The sequence below is a fragment of the Haliaeetus leucocephalus genome, unplaced genomic scaffold (genome assembly GCF_000737465.1).
Source record: "Haliaeetus leucocephalus isolate CR32 unplaced genomic scaffold, Haliaeetus_leucocephalus-4.0 Scaffold140, whole genome shotgun sequence".
NCBI lineage: Eukaryota > Metazoa > Chordata > Aves > Accipitriformes > Accipitridae > Haliaeetus > Haliaeetus leucocephalus.
Window position 1 is genome coordinate 9,684,188 of NW_010972576.1, and position 17,085 is coordinate 9,701,272.

At 42.8% G+C, this 17,085-nt stretch overlaps 1 protein-coding gene across 2 annotated transcripts in view; it reads left to right on the top strand.

Annotated features, from left to right (window-relative positions):
* GRID2 (glutamate receptor, ionotropic, delta 2) overlaps window positions 1-7,590 on the top strand; it is a 734,176-nt gene extending 726,586 nt beyond the window's left edge. For both annotated transcript variants that reach the window (XM_010586162.1, XM_010586163.1), the window contains 2 exons: window positions 2,771-3,011; window positions 7,085-7,590. In XM_010586162.1, the coding sequence (XP_010584464.1) occupies window positions 2,771-3,011; window positions 7,085-7,507 (664 nt within the window). In that variant the 3' untranslated portion in view covers window positions 7,508-7,590. The remainder of the gene's footprint in view (window positions 1-2,770; window positions 3,012-7,084) is intronic.
* Window positions 7,591-17,085: the final 9,495 nt, after the last annotated feature.

Sequence of the window (17,085 nt, forward strand, 5' to 3'; positions counted from 1 at the left end):
CTTTCCATCTCTTAAGCTTTTCCATGTAATGATGTAATTACTATCCCCAGTTTCTGCTTCTTTTTTATGTTTTCCTTTAAATAATTGAACTTATATGTTACATCCATAAAGAAAATTGCCAATAATTAACAGGAGTACAATTAGGAATAAATCTCTGTTAAGGAACAAGCTAAAGTTCAGTGTCTTTATGCAAATGCCTATTGTTGCGAAGATGTCTTGTGTAATCAGGAATTACACTGACAAGTGAAGAATCATTTAATTAATGAGAATAGAGCAATCATTTGGATGGTTCATTCTATTACTGACTGAATAAAAGAGAGAAAATAGCCCTGCTCAGGGATTAGAGCTGCTGCTGGAAGAAATAAGCCCCACAATGTTGTTTTGTTACTGCCTTGTGTAGATAGTACAGTAACTCCTAAATAAAAAAACATATGCCAAATGTTTGGATTGGGCATCAAAAATTAATCTTCTATTACTCTACAACAACTTAGACAAAAGGGTTCTGTTTATGCTGACTATCTGCTGCTCCTGCTAACCTGACAGACTGGAATATTTGGGCCAAAATACTCACGTAAGTCCTAATGCAGGATGCTAGGGCAGCAAGAACCAGAATTGTGGTGAGTTATGGCTGTAACCACTGTATGCCATGATAGAGAGTAGTGTATGGACTGTGCTTGCAGTTACAGAGGAGTAATTACGGTGGGAAAGGATCTCGAGGTTTCCAGCCCAGCCCTCTGCTCAAAGCAGGTCCAGTTAGGTCAGGCTGCTCTGCGCCTTGCCCAGTAGGCCTTTGAATATCACCAGGGATGGAGACCCTGCAAATTCTCTGTTCCGGTGTTTGACCTCTCCCTTTTTCCTTTTATCTAGTCAGGATTGCTCATGTTCCAGTTTGTCCCAGCTGCATCTCCTCCTGTTACCGGGTCTGGCGCCAGCTTCTCTACAGGCTCCCAACAGGCAGCTGTAGGCAGCAATGGCAGCAATCCTGTGTATGGTCCCCATGCCCCCAAAGCTCCTCTGAACATGGATGTCTCATAACAGCTATTCTGTCTCTTGCAATAGAACGGAGAGTCCTCCAGTCCTTGACTTATCCTTGCCCCCTCAGGAAGCTTTGAGATGGGGCTTCCCTAAGTTGTCCTTGTGTTGAGACAATTCAAAATATAGCCCAGGCAACTCTGACCTTGTTCACAGTTCTTCAGGGCTGGACATTCAGCAATGTACTGTCAGCAGGCATTGCACAGAATTTGTCCCACTTCTTATGGACACAAAGATATGCGAACAAGGTGATTCTGACAACTCCAAAGCCGTGTGTATCACCTGCAATCTATTCCTCAAGGGCACTGTTCCCTTTGGTACAGCACAGAGGTGGACAAGCAGTTCCCCTCTGAACAGGTCAGGAGCTCAGCCACGGGAATTACTCCTAGGTAGGAAGCAGAAACGCACTCCAGAGCTGTGCTGGGATTTAAGCCACTGATGGCTGCCTGAAGTCTCTCATTCCTGGTAGGACCACAGCATTAAGTATATAGTCATTTGAACGTGCCATAGAAAATTTAGCAGCTTCATTGACATGACTACCTGTTCAAGTGGCATTAGAGATTGAATGATCTCTGTATAGAGCAGTTGCCCTGTGCTTCCGAGGTGCACATAATATTCTGGTTTTCTGAGGTTGAGGTAGACCACTGCATTGAGCTGTTATGGTAGCCCTGAGTGAGTGGGACAGCTTTTCTTCCCCCTTTGATGCAGTACAGTCTCTGGTAGCAACATTGCAGACCTCTGCTGGTTTGTGTGCACTTGGATTTTTTGCATGCTGTGTCAAATGATTGCACAAGTAATTGTTTGCCTTCCAACACTGAAATGAAAAACAAATTCATTACATGAAGGAAAACATTCCCCCTGTTTTTTTTTTTTTTAAGTGTAATCATTGAATTTTTTATTTTGGGTAACCAGATGCACCCAGCTGCTACTCTAGTCACTTCTGGATGTTTTTAAAAAACAGTCTCCTCAGGAATAAATGAACTAAATATGAAAATCTTCCAAACAAAATTGACATTTCTCAAACTGTTCATCCCACAGGAAGTCTAGCTAAATACATTGGCCTTGCAAGCTGCCCAGTAAATCTTTGGCAGTGGGCTGGGTACATAGGTGCAAGGATGAGTGAATTCCGCAGCAAAGAACCTTCCTATGGAAATCACTTACCAGCAGGTCGCACGCTCCCATTGAACACGATTAGCTTAGGTCATCACTGACTGCAGCTAAGATGGTTCTGCTCTCTCTCCAAAGCAGCAAGTAGGTAACATGATAAAAATCAGTTTACAATAAGGTAACGTGTATCCTGTGGTACATCTGAACTGTATTTTCTTTTTCTTTTTTTATTGATTGAAATGTTTCTTCTTCAGCAATTAAAATGCAAAATATATATTATCAAATATCTAATGTACTACACAAGTCAAATGACATAGTCTGTAGTGAAAGCCAGGTAAGAAAATATGGTATATTAGGTAAATTATTTTCATTAAGGGTCTTAAAAGAAGGAGAGACTTGTGTGTGCTTTCCTGTATCTAGAGTGGAGCATAGATATCCATATGCTTAGTCTTACAGGCAACCCCATATTCAAGCTTTCTTTTCTGGCTAAATCAGTTCATCTGGATTCATCAGCTGCTTGGCTTTCCAAGACTCATGGAAAGGTTTCAAGTAGTCAGATTACATCGTCACACTCTCAGGTGCCACCTCCACTGCCCCACTGTAACCCCTGACTCTGTGCTTTCTCCTCAAGGATTTTGGAGCTGCAGCAGAATGGTGACATGGACATACTGAAGCATAAGTGGTGGCCGAAGAACGGTCAATGTGATCTTTACTCATCTGTGGATACCAAACAGAAAGGAGGTGCCCTGGACATAAAAAGTTTTGCAGGTGTTTTCTGCATCCTCGCTGCTGGGATTGTCCTATCCTGTTTCATTGCAATGTTGGAAACGTGGTGGAATAAAAGGAAAGGCTCCCGGGTTCCATCAAAAGAGGTATTAGACCCTCCATTTCTCCTGGGGAATTTTCATGCACCCTAAAGATTTCTGGCTTGACTTTATAGCATTAGAGAGGGTGGGGAATCAAATTCAGAGGTATTTCCTTAGGTTCCTGATTTTTTAAGGCAAATGTTGTTCCTCAAAAATCTCTTTAGCTGTTCTTTCTAGAAAAGCTTGAATGAAAAAAAAATGTATATTGATGATGTATAAATATGCAACTATTCTGAGTAAAACACAACTGTTACTTGTAGAATAGTACATTATTAATACATCAATATTTAGTTCATTATTCCCATTGGTGGGAGCTAATTCTCACCAGTAAGTTCAAAGGTTTCTTGGCTTCTTCTTGAAAAATATATCCCCTAAGCTCAGTGGCTGAGTCTTTCAAAATAGATTTGCAAAGTTTAGCCCTTTAATCAACAGTTAGCTTCTTAAATAAGCTTGTCCCCATTTTCAGAAATGTTAATCTCTTGAGACTTCCATGAACTTCAGTTCTCGTTATTTCATCTGAAGTCCAGGGAAGCAAGAGCACGTTATATTTTTCAGATTCAGGCCAGAGTTATTTCTGAAATGTACCACAGACTTGTTTAACAAAATCTTGGAGACCATGGGGAGATACGTTATTTTACACCAGAGATGAGCTTGCTTCTACACCTGCATGTGTAATATTTTCCTTCCCGTGGCAATCTGCCTGTCCCTTTACCAGCCATCTGAGCCTTATGCAGTCTTACGACAAATTTCTTACCTTCATAATTAAGTCTTTAGCTCTACAAAATACTAGAAAAACATTAGGAGGAAAGAAGTTATTAAAATGTACTTGGCAGTGATGCCCAAAGCTGAACCTAAATACGAGCTTTAATGTAGCACTATCAATTATAGCTTTTCTATCTGTGTAGCTCACACATATCTGTGTAGCTTGTGGGGTATTGCTGTTAATTTGTGTGCAGTGGTCTCGCCTTCTCTGCAGTTTCTCCATTGTGTTTATTCCTGCTAATCTAATGCTGTGTAATCAGGCTGGATTAATTACACTACCTAATTAGACAGCATTGGCACTGATATTAGAATACGTTTAATCTTTTCTTGCCTGTTTTAATTCCCAAGCTTTTTTTTGTTCAAGATCTGGACCGGACCATTATTAAAAGAAAAAAAAAGAATCTCTAGTCTTTAAGTTGGGTTTCTCAGGAATAGAAACCGTATAGTTTCAACTGGTAAATTATTTTAAAAACCTAAAATTTACTTGACTGTTGTTTACCCAAACTTTCAGAACTTCATACTACATATTTATCTGGTGCAAAACATAAAAATAAATAACAAATGAAAAGAAAAAAACAACACGGATATTTTATATAACTATAAAATTTCCTATTTCAGTTTTCAAATGCAGAGAAATTCAAGTGTATACTTTCCACAAATGGTATAATTTGGCCTCCTTGATCTTTGTTACGTGGTCATTAGCTTAGCATTTAAAATTGCATCTCAACGCTAAATTGAAAAGCTTGGCTCAAAACTGAGTTTAACGTGGACATATGTGCTGAATGTCCCCACTCTCCTGGATGTGGGGGTCATTCAGCAAAGAAATACATCTTAACTAACTTTCTTAAAATTCATTTTAGCTTCCATGAAATCCATTGGCTCTTCCAGGCCACTAGTCCAGAATCGGGGGTCAGATTGGGCCAGTTTGTGGTCAGCAAGCCAACCCTTTTTCCTGGTGGCTGCCATCTTGTGCTCCAGAATGCAAGCATTTATACTGAAAAAAATTGTCTTATGGTTGCGAAGATAACATTTCGGTCGCGTACCAGAAGTAATCCATTCAATGATGTCTGCCTGAGTCTGCAGACAGCCTTAAACAGTAGCTCTGAGAGAAGTATGAACCGCCCCAGTAATCTCAATGGGATGTTGACTCTGAAGCCTGATGATAATTTAAGTGTGAAAACTGCTGAATATTTCACTACTGATCACACAAGAGAGAAGAGGAAAGATCATATTATGGAGATATGCACAATCTTACTGTGAGTGGGTCTCATTTTGGTGTATCGATTGGGTGGAGATTGGGTTGTGGGCTAAGCATGGGAGAATATCACCGCTTATATATTTTCACTGGTCTGACCCTAGCCCCAAATGCATCTCTGTAAGAGAAGAAAGAGGAATATTTTGAGTAACTTATAGAGGCTCAGAAGTGATGAAATTCCAATCTTTTCCTGATCAGCATTTTAAATTACAGTGTTTGTATGTTTTTTCAAAATTAAAAACAAACAAACAAAAATAACCCAACAAAGGAAAAAAGGGAAAAAAAGCAAAAATGTTTAGGACTGTCCCTCAGAGACATAGTCATGACTTGCACGTGCTAACAGAGCCTCTGTATATTTCTTTAGCTTCCAATGTGGCCCCAGTTCTCCTGCATCCATATGCAGCTCCAAAGTTTTTAGGAGAGAGCGTTTGGTGAATGCGTTTGGTTTCAATGTCACCTGTGTGGTTGTTATGTGCATCCATGTCTATGTCCACATGTGAATAAACTATAGACAGAAAGCTAAGTCTGAGAAATGAGCACTGCATTTTTTCCTTCCCGTGATGAGCTCAAACCAAAGCCTCTGTGGTCAGCGATCACCCAGTCCCTGGGAGATCCCTGATGCCCCATTCCCTGCCCCTTTTCCCCCAGTTTGTCTCCCTGTCCCTGCCCTTGGAGGGTAAAATCCCAGAGGGGAGCTGGCCTCTCAGCCTCCTTCCAGTCAGGCTCTGTGTTCGGCGTGGTACCAGTGCAAATATTCGGTGATCCATTTTGCTAAGTAGATGAACTCCTGCAGTTTGTTCTAGGTGTGGACTTTTTCAGAGTGCTTGACTTCATTCCTAGACAAAGGAGGGATCTCGAGCCCATTCGGTATACTAGGAGTTTTGCCATTGATTCAGGGAGCTCTGGATCAAGCCAGTCATTGAGTTGCAGTAATCAAGGCTGGAAATCATCAGTGCACACCTATCGGCTGCCTAATTATCCTCTGTGAGGTCCTAGAGTGTGAGATATTTCTAGTGGCCTGGAAGAGCCAGTAGATTTCACAGAGGTTAAGGTAAATTTTAAGGTTAGTTGAAATTGATTTTTGTTCTGAGTGAGCTGTGCTACCTAGACTGAGGGAATACCCCTGTATGTATATACTTAATGCCGCTTTGAATTAAGCTTTGCAGTTCAGTACAATACAGGTGATTTATTGTGTCACCCAGGACATCACCACTTTTTTTAACTTCCATGCATTTAAATTCTCAATTATAACAAACCTGTTCTCTGGGAGGAGAGATTTAAGAAGGAAAAGGGACAGAGATAAGAGGAGGAATGATATATTATAATAAATACCCCAGGCCGCCTTCTCTTCTTCTCACCCACAAGAGCGTAATTCCATCAGAATCAATGAAATTGCTTGTTTGTAGGTAAGGGGACGGTTAAACCCTCTGTTAGCATCATAATTTAAAATTGCCCGGTGTACTCCTTTCTGTGTCATGTCAGTGAGTCACCAGTGCTTTTTTTTTTTGTCTGGAAGTTCAGCTTTTCTACACCACAATTTATATTATAAAGGCAAAAAGCAACCTGAGATGTTTTTAGCCCTTCGTTAAGCCCTGAGAGGATGACAAAGACCGCAACCTGATCCCTCGCAGCCTCCCATGTTGACATCCAAATTTAGTCGTCATGCAGAGTTGAAGAACTGGCATCATCCCAGGCATTTGAGATTATGCTTTGCTTTCATGGCACAAAATTTACTGTTATTCAGTTGTTGCTAGTCCAACCCACCTAGCTCTGAGCCTGACTTTTCCTGATGGAAACCAAGCGGTAGCACTTGGAGTTTAGTTGTTCGGATTGAGTGTTTGAAGGTAGCTGTGGTGTAAGGGTCTGCCTCGGTTTGGCTTAGCCCACCCAGCTGCAGGTGGTGGGGGTGGTTGCCAGTGACGTTCAGAGATGCCGTCAGCCAACAGCCAGCTGTAGTTAATTGTGCGTTGTGCTTCCTAAGCAGTTCTGATCGCACTGTGAAGCTTCAACCCAGGACAAATGGCGATGGTGAGCGGTGCCTCTTGTTTTTCTCGTTCCCCAGGATGACAAGGAGATCGACCTGGAGCACCTCCACAGGCGCGTGAACAGCCTCTGCACAGACGACGACAGTCCCCATAAACAGTTCTCCACCTCGTCGATTGACTTGACCCCGCTGGACATTGACACTTTACCCACACGTCAGGCACTGGAGCAAATCAGTGACTTCAGAAACACACACATCACCACAACCACCTTCATACCAGAACAGATCCAGACTCTGAGCCGCACGCTGTCTGCTAAAGCCGCTTCGGGTTTCTCCTTTGGCAGTGTGCCCGAGCACCGAACTGGCCCTTTCAGGCACAGGGCACCCAATGGTGGCTTTTTCAGAAGCCCCATCAAAACAATGTCATCTATCCCTTACCAACCAACTCCTACTCTGGGGCTGAATATTGGTAGTGACCCAGACCGAGGCACCTCCATCTGAGCATCAGACCAAGTTTCTTCACTGTTTCTTTTTTAGGACTCCCTTTGCAAGGAGCAGCTGTAATATTGTGGGACTAACATGGATGTAACCTTTTTTCTTTTCCTTATTTTTTGGTTTTGAGGGTTAATTTGTTTGAGGGTTATTTTCTGTTTGGGGGGGGGGTCCCCTTTTTTATTTTATTTAAGAATCAGGATTATTAGTAGCAACTCTTCCTCTTCCTCTTCTCTGCTTTCTCAGTCTGGTCTCCTCTGTCTCCCCTTATTCTCTTTACTAGTCAAATCACTTATTCTTTGGTTTATCACCACATTAGGTTTTGGTTACTTCAGGCTTTTCATATACTTTAAATATAGGAAACGTGCAGCAATTTGTGCATAGAAAAACCCTGAGGATTACTTTACAGAAGGGCATTGGCTCCTCCTTCCCCACCGCTCTTTTTTACTATAATTGCAATAACTTAAGTCCTTTTCATGTATTCTGCTGCATCCAGTCAGCGCTCCACTGCTGTGTGTCCTTTTAACTGTGGACCAAAGGCAAACCCTGCAGTTTAAAAAATGGAAAAATTTTAAAAAAAAGGAAAAAAAGAAAAAAAAAAAAAAAAAAAGCAAAGCAAATGAAGTTAAAAGACTATTCAGGCCCCATAATATGAGAATGCAGTTTTGTAGGATTACAAAAAGCCATTACTATGCCAGTAAAGACTACAGTTAAATCTACTTTTGCACTGCAACAGTGCATATGACCTTTATGTGATTGTACAGTGTTAAAAGTTTTTCTTATGTACAGTAAACTGTATCATATGGTAGAAGCCTCTGTTGTGTTAAATAAATTAGTATCTCATACATATATATATATACATATATACACACAGGTATGTGTATATATATATACATGTATATATAGCTATAAAATGGCAGCCATTGCTATTGCAATTCATTTAATAAAGCTTTAGTAAAAATGTGTTGTATACAGGAAAGATGTACAGTGCAGGGGGTCTTTTCATTTAGAAAAGACAGGTTGCTTTAATGTTATTCTGACTTGCATCATTTGCCAACAGAGCATATTTTATACTTTTTTATTAGAACATCCAGGGCAATTTAACATTTGTACCTAGATGTAACTCCTTTGGTTAGGTTTTGCATTGGCTATTGAGCATTCTATAAGGCTAACCTTGATAATTTTACTTTTAATTAATTAGACAAATGGAACTCTCTCTTAGGCATACCACATTCATGAACAACTAATATAGTTCTAGAGAAGTTTAAACATAGATCAAAGGTTAATAAATTATTTTCCAAATCAGTGCAGTTGATCAATACAATAATGGTGTTAATGGAGAAAAAAAAAAGCCCTCGAGAAATACAGATGTGGCCTTAATTATAATCATGTATTGTTTAAGGAAAAAAAAAATATGAACAGGCGCTCATTTTAACCCTTTATATGTTAAGTTAGATTTAGAGGAGCTATGTATTTTTTCTATTAGTGCCAACTGTATAGAACAAAAGAAAGAACAGCAGTGAGAGCAAAACCAGTGCCCACTTTGGCACCAGCTTTTTAAAGTAACACTGTTACCTGTTAGAAATGTAGGAAGAGCTTTCAATTTGTAATCCTTAAAACTAAAAATGCAGTTAAGTAGAAAGCAAGCAGTTTATCCTGTGAGTTTTTTGGTTTGGTTTTGTTTTTAATGCAACCATACACTTATTTTAACCTAACTCATTCTTTGGCTAGGATTAATAGGAATCAGCCTATGTGATTTGCTTTAGGATAAATTAAAAGGTATATTCTTCAGATCTATTCTATTTTGATGCTAATTCTGTTCTGGGGGAGCATCTTGTACTGTCACTGTTTTTTGTACTAAATCTTCAAATATTGTCTACTGTGTAAGGCAGAACAAATTCTTATCGTGCAAAAGGCCATTTTGTTTCCAGGGTAGCAAGTGTCTAAAAGCATGCACAACTTGCTTCCCCCTTGTAACATTCATGAACTCATCCACACTTCTGAGTAAAATAAAAAAAAAAAAAGAAAATTTCTTTCCAACAAGCTACGTAGGGACATACCAGATGTTGCAGTGATTTTAGCTATTAAAAAAAACCAGTTAACCATGTACGATATTTAAAATAGGCCTATTTTGATGTGTTGCCTATTATACAGATACACAAAACACTTTTTGGAGGCCTCAGTTACAAGTGGCAGAGCTTTCTGTGTATAATTTGTCTAAATAATTTGTCTAATAAAATTGTTTTCTAAACTTGCGTTTCCTCCTGTTTAATTGCTGAGTGCTGTGGGATTTTCAGTCTGTAGCAAGGCGTCCACTCGTGAATGTTTTTGCGGCACCATTACTGAAGGGGATTTAGCCTGAGGAGATGGGGTGAGCTCGCCAGGCTGCCATGAGTCAGGTCAGTGTAGAGCATTCATGGAGATCCATGAATTCCACCACGATTTACCATGTTTATCAATGTCAGGCTTAGATTTCAGAAAGCGTATGTGGATGGCGTTTTGGAGAATGATTTGAGAGTTCATTGGCACTGACATGTACAGGACATGATTTGTAGAAATACTGCATCCCACCCCCATCCTTTTTAGTGTAATCTAGGAATTTTCTTGGAAGATGGTCATTATTCTTATAGAATCACATTTGCCATCTTTATTTGCACAGAAGTTAGTTTGCTCTGATGCTGGACATACACTGCCTTTAGATCTGATGAAAGTGTTAGTGCGCGAGAATTCAGTCCATATTTCATTATGGCCTTCTCAATCCTTAAGTTTCGTTAACATGTTAAACTTAATGGACTAGTCATTAGTAAGTAAGTCATGCAGAATGTACTGCAGGAACATCAGCCATGATGATTTAACTTGCGGCATCCAACGTTTGTCTGCTGGCTTTTTACATTCAGTGTATTTCATTCACTTAATAATATTTTTGACCTCTTACGATTTTCTATTAAGCTTAGCAGGCATTCAGGGGATTTCATTTTACAGTTTCAGAAATACATTGGAAGGAGTCCTCAGTTCATTGCTATGTTAAAAAAAAAAAAAAAAACAAACCTGAATCCAGATAACATAAAAATCTAAAGGAAGTTAGATTAGTGAAAGTGACTTGAGGTTAAAATTTAAAGGTGCCTACGCAATAACGCCAATAGGCTCGTACATCAGCAGGCACTAAATGCCTAGCAACAGGATGCTAGAAGCTTTTATAATCAGGCTACTTTTATTATTTCATATCAGCCAAGAGACCAACTCTACTTACTTTCTCTGAGGCAGAGCTATGGCAAACTGAGGCACTGACCCTACAAGCCCTTATGCACATTACAGTGTGTCTACTAGGGGTTCCCTTAGGCACAAAGATGCTTGCATGATCAGGGTCCTAGTTTTGGGCTATTCCTGATCTGTAAAGTAATCATGACCTCTTGGAAAGTGCTGTCCTTCTGGCATCATAAGTCATTCACTTTGTCTTTAGCATAGGCATTGTCCCTCTCATTTATGCTCACAGACACCTCTCTAGAGCTAGGTAGTTTTACAGATACTACATAAGTACTCTCTATAACAGGCTACATTAAGGCAAACCCTATGTTACACTTCTCCTCCCTTTCTTTAAATGAAAATCCAGTGAAGTAATAGTGTTAAAGCCTGTCAAGTGTGTTGCTGCAGTACCTCCACTGGAAATACAAGCCAGCTGTATATAAAGATGAGTTGTTTGCATGGTGATTCTAGTCATACAATCATTTTGACATACCAGCTACAAACAAAAAGCAAGTAGTGGAAGAAAACATATTTATCCAATTTCAAAGAATCACTTAGTAAGATGTTTCTATTGACCAACAGTGAAATACCTGAAGATAAAAAATCATCCTGCTGCACCAGTCAAGGGAATTATTATAGCTGTCACTGACTCACCCGCAGCATGACCAGAGCCAAAGTCTCCTGGATTTCCCTCCTGTAGTCACAAAACAAAGTGCTAGTTTTGTTTCCTAAATAGATCAGATTTGTTAGAATTAGCTTTTTCTCTTTCTTTCCCACTCATGTAGAATGCTATGAAGTGATGAGAATGTAAAGCTGCCTTTCTGTGAAGACTCACTGTAGCTGGGTCAATACAGCATGCTGGAGGTTAATGCCCCAGATGATAAGTTTAATTTCTCAAGTCTGCACAAAAGTGATGACCTGAAAAGTAAACCAGCTTCCTGTGTGCATGCTTGTGGGTGTAGCTAATGAAAAAAATAGGGTCTCCAAAGCAACAAAGGCATCATACCAACACAGCTCTGCTTTATCCATTTTTCTCTCGGTCACAATATCTGTGTTTCCTCTTCACTCTGCAGAGCTGTTTTGAAATAAATGTCAAAATCAAGTATCTGCTCCTAAGTATGAGTCATAGACAAAGTTTTTAATAAACACTGTGACATGAACAGCACATCCACATGTCACATCAAGACCAGTGGGCAACTGCAAATGCATCATCACAACCTATCAGCTTGTCATGTCTTGCCCAAGGCATCATTCATGAGGTCAGAAACAGAAGCCTCCAAAGGAAGGTCAGTGCAGGCAAAATGATTCACAGCTTAATGAATTCCTAACCAAAAAACTGTACCAATGCCCCAAAATGACAGGAGCCATGAATTTCATGAAAAAAATTACCTTGCAAGAGGTGTAGGTATAAAAATAAATTTACTATCTGTCAAGACTTACAGAATCCACCCCCCATCCCATTCATCACAGTGGCACGACGCTTTGCATGTACTACAGAATTTATTTCTATAACATTCATCAGAAGGAAGAAAAACATTACAGCCAGAAAACTGAACTGTCAAGTCATTAACTACTGTGCTCCAGGTCACACAGGAAATATGAGGCAGAAGCAAGCATTCAGCATCTCAGAACCAGTTCACTGCTGTAAGGGGAAAAATAAATCTTTCCTTCCCAAATGCTCAGAGAAGGGCTTTTAGCTGAGGATACTGGGGCGGGAGAGAGGCAAGCAGGGAGCCAAGGAGAGGGTTGCACCACCCGGGTGGGTTGGCAGTGGGAAGAGGCAATGGTTGTCCTGTTTACAGGCCAGAGACACACCTTCACCACAGCTCCTTCTGCCCCAGCAGTCATTTCAGACCAGTTTTGGCCCCTTAAAAACAGCAGGGGCTGTTATGGACATACCTGAGGCTCATAAGCAGGGCTACAGAGGCAGATATGTGGGTGACACATTTCTCCCTAGCTCCCACTAGAAGCGGTGTGTGGGCCCACCAGCAGCTGGAAAGTGCCACGTATCAGGGCAGGAGCCCTTTGTATGCCAGGTTAGCCTCCCACAACAGGGAGCTTTCCCCAAAGGTGCTGCTCATGCTGCCCGAAGCATGTGAATGGGTGCAGCGACAGTATGAGCCCTAGTACAAATGCCTGAGATCAGTAACTGCCATACCAGTGGAGAAAGAAGGCTACTTGCAGCCCAGTAAGCACAGGACAATCCTCCACCATGACATGACAGCTCGGTGCTCCTGTAGCTAATTACTCCTACCAGCACTAGTAAGGCCAACCTTTCTTTCAAAGCAGGATAAGTTTTTCCCCTTCTAAAAAAAAAAAAAAAATGCTTGTATCCCATTCCTTGTTCCAAGTGGGTAATGCACCAAGACAACATGGGATAAGGGACTGCTGCGGAGTGCCAAAACAAAAATTAACAGCAGCTTTATTTGCAAATCCAGCTATCAGCTATCATCCATTATAATACTGGCACCTCCCCCCCATAAAAATAAGGCATTTAAGGGAAACACATTAATTAATAAAAGGGGGGGGGGGGTGCACATGCATGTCTTCATGAGATAGTTGTTGAGCTCCTCATGTAATCACACAGCTGCAGGTGCTTCCCTAGATTGCTGTCCCGGCCCATGCCGCAGCCAGTGTGGCAGCATAGTAACTTGGCCTCACAAGGCTTGGAAACCAGCAGCTCAGGTACAGCCTCTGCTGAGGTGTAACGTGCAGGTTTGCTTCTGCAGCCCCATAAGAGCCTCATGTTACAGCCCACCAGGTGAGTGCTCTGCAGCTGGGCTTCCCCCCCCCAGCTCTGTTTCAGCTGCTTGCTTGCCCCACCCCCTCACCCCCCTCCATTTGACCCCAGCACCAGAGTCAAGGGAGGCTATGGAAAGAAGGAGGAGAAAGGAAAGGGGTGATTATTTCAGGGCAAAGATGCCCCCTACCCCTAATTTGAGGGTTCACACCTGGTTGCCCACTGGGACAGACAAACTTTTCCTGCCTTTCCCCTCCCTGCGGGGCTGTGGCAGCATCATTGCTGCACAGGGTGCAGTATCTCAGTCCCCCACACTGGCACATGACTATAGATGGGACATCACTGGAAAAATGTAGCAAGCCAGGGAGGTGGAAAGCAGCCCCTTCCTTCGCAGCAGCCCCTTCTAACTACACAGGCTTTCCTGTTAGCTCTCTCACTATGTACAGGATGTATTATCAACTGGATCGAAGCCCCATCTGCAAACATCCACAGGAACAATCCTCATGAATGGAAATATCATATCCTCCTTCTACATATAGGAAATTGCCCCACCTAAATCTAACTTTTGTTGCCACTCAAAGAAAGGCTCAGAGGTGCCCCTTACTCCCCTTACCTGACTGCAGAGGGATGCTCCTTTCCCACTCGGCACAGCCAGAGGCGGCCAGAAGATGCCATTGCAAGCATTTTGCCTGGGAGCCTGGTGTGAAGGTGGTAAATGTTATACAGCTCCTAGAAATTAAAAAGCACAGGTGGAAAAAAAAAAAACCCCTTCTCATGGGTTGTTTGTGTTATATTTGCCTCAGTCTGCCAGTCTAGCTCGTGTCCCTGTCAAGTGCCAGGAAAAAAAAAGGGGGAGTGGGCAGCTCTGTGAGTGCATTGTAGCCCTGCCACCGCTGGTAAGCTTGCCTTTCTCCCCCACTGGCCAGGGACATGCTTCTTCACACACACAGTGGGGAGGTCTTGTTTGGTTTTGAATATTCCCTGTATATGAATATTCCCTGTGGACCACAGTAAGAGTAATCACAGCTGATCCATGTTGTTACTAATTAATTCTTTTGCTTACACACAGGGGAAGGGGAGAAAGAAAGCAAATAGTGTGAACAAAGCTAATAATGTGGTTACTTGCTACTCCTACTATCTGACATGTTTTTAAGGAATAGTCTCTGCAGCATGACAGCAAACACAGCAAGAAATTGATGTAGTGTAACAGAAAAGCATGTTTCTTGACGAAATAGTGCTCAGGCAACACTGCAATGGTTTACCTTGCTCTAACTTTTACAGACCTTTCTGAATAATATCTGCTGTTGCTTGGATTGGTTTTATATCTCTTCAGGTTGAGGAAACTGTGGGTGAAGTTTTCTTCTTCCTCTCTGACAAAACAGAATTCCTTAAAACACTTTATATGATTAAAAAAAGACATCCTTTTAGACTCTCTATACAATACAGAAGGTATAGCTGATATGAGACAGAGGGAGCTTTTGTTTTCCTACATCAAGATGAAAGATAGGTAGAAGTAGAGCCGATACACCTGAAAATCTGACTTTTGAAAGATATTGTCTTCAATAAATATCATTGTGATCTTCAGTTTTAAAGGCTTGCTAGATCATCTGACAAATGTAGGCCTATTCATAAGTATATTAGGCCTGTTATATCTTGTATGGGTTGTTTGAAAAAGGGAAAACTTATTTCCTTAAATATTTCTAAGGATTTATTCCATAAATATTGACACATACAAGCAGCTTTCCTTCTAAAAATTACAGCCAGTGGGTTATGAACCTCATGAAGTTCAGCAAGGCCAAGAGCAAGGTCCTGCACCTGGGTTGGGGCAATCCCAAGCACAAATACAGGCTGGCAGAGAATGGATTAAGAGCAGACCTGAGAAGAAGGACTTGGGGGTATTAGTGGATAAAAAAACTAATATGAGCCAGCAATGTGCGCTCACAGCCCACAAAGCCAATCGCATTCTGGGCTGCTTCAAAAGAAGCATGACCAGCAGGTCGAGGGAGGTGATTCTGCCCTCTACTCTACTCTCGTGAGACCCCACCTGGAGTACTGTGTTCAGCTCTGGGGCCCTCAACTTGAGAAGGACATGGACCTGTTGGAGCAAGTCCAGACGAGGGCCACAAAGATGATCAGAGGAATGGAACACCCCTCCTATGAAGACAGGTTGAGAGAGCTGGGGTTGTTCAGCCTGGAGAAGAGAAGGCTCCACAGAGAACTTACAGCAGACTTCCAGTACCTAAAGGAAAGGTCTACAGGACCTGGTCTACAGGAAAGCTGGGGAGGGACTTTTTACGAGGGCATGTAGTGATAAGACAAGGGGTTAATGGCTTTAAACTGAAAGAGGTAGATATAGATTAGATGTAAGGAAGAAGTTCTTTACTGTGAGGGTGGTGAGGCACTGGAACAGGTTGCTCAGAGAGGTTGTGGATGCCCCGTCCCTGGAAGTGTTCCGGGCCAGGTTGGATGGGGCTTTGAGCAACCTGGTCTGGTGGAAGGTGTCCCTGCCCATGGCAGAGGTGGTTGGAACTAGATGATCTTTAAGGTCCCTTCCAACCCAAACCATTCTATGATTCTATAATTATCCACGGTATAATTTGCTGGAGTATAAATAGATGTTAACCTGGAGTACAGACATAAATTTTTATTTCATAGGTTAAAGCCATATGAGGAACAAGCAGGTGCAGTGCGTTTGCATACAGATTTCCAGTGGTCACTCACAAAAGCATGGCCAAAAAAAGAGGAGAAGATGGGGAAAAAAAGCCCACTGTTAGCACTGGTTACTCTGCTGCTGGAGTTGGAAGCCCCCAAACCCAGCAGCCTGTTCCCTTTGCACAACACTTAGCTGGATTTTTCCCTTATGGAGAGTTTTGGCTTTAATTCTCAAACAAAAGTGGCTTTGCTCAGTTCAGCGCTCCTGTCAATGGCAGACTGGAGGGGCTAAATTCGGCCTCGTCTCTCAGCCTGGCTTGAATCTACTGCTGTCTATCCTCTCGTGCACACCTGCCCCGGATAACCACTGCGTTTACTCGCTGCCGTTAACGGCCTAGCACAGGTGAGGCAGCCGGGGTGCTTCATTCGGCCGGAGGCGGGAACCTGCGGACGGGCTCCCAGCTCTGCCCCGCCTGCCGCACCGGCACCCCGCGGGCCCGGGGGACGCTAACAGCAGCCCGGCCGCCTGCGGGGAGCACGGTGAGTGCCCGCACCAAGCCGGGCTGATGCTGCTGTTCGGGGAAACTGAAGCCGAAAAGCGTGCTGTATTTCATCAGCCTCGCACGTTGAGCGGGAGCAAGTCTGCGTTTGAGGAGTTTCACCAGGGAGGCTGTTGCCCCTCCAGGGACGGGGGCTCAACAAGCGCTTGACCAGCCTTTACCCTCAGCGGAGCGGGGGAAGGCGGGAAGCAGCGGTGAAGGAGCGGGGATGATTTTTGCGGCCGAGACCGGCAGCCCTGCCCGCCCCGCCGCCGCCCGGGTGGTGGCGCTGCGGCACCGCCTCCGGCTCCCGCACGGGTCCCGCTCCGGCTCCCCGGAGCTCCTTGTCCCCGCGAAGCGCTTCGGGGGCGCCGCCGTCGGCTTTTCGCTCGCCCCCCCTGCGCCAGGCGCCC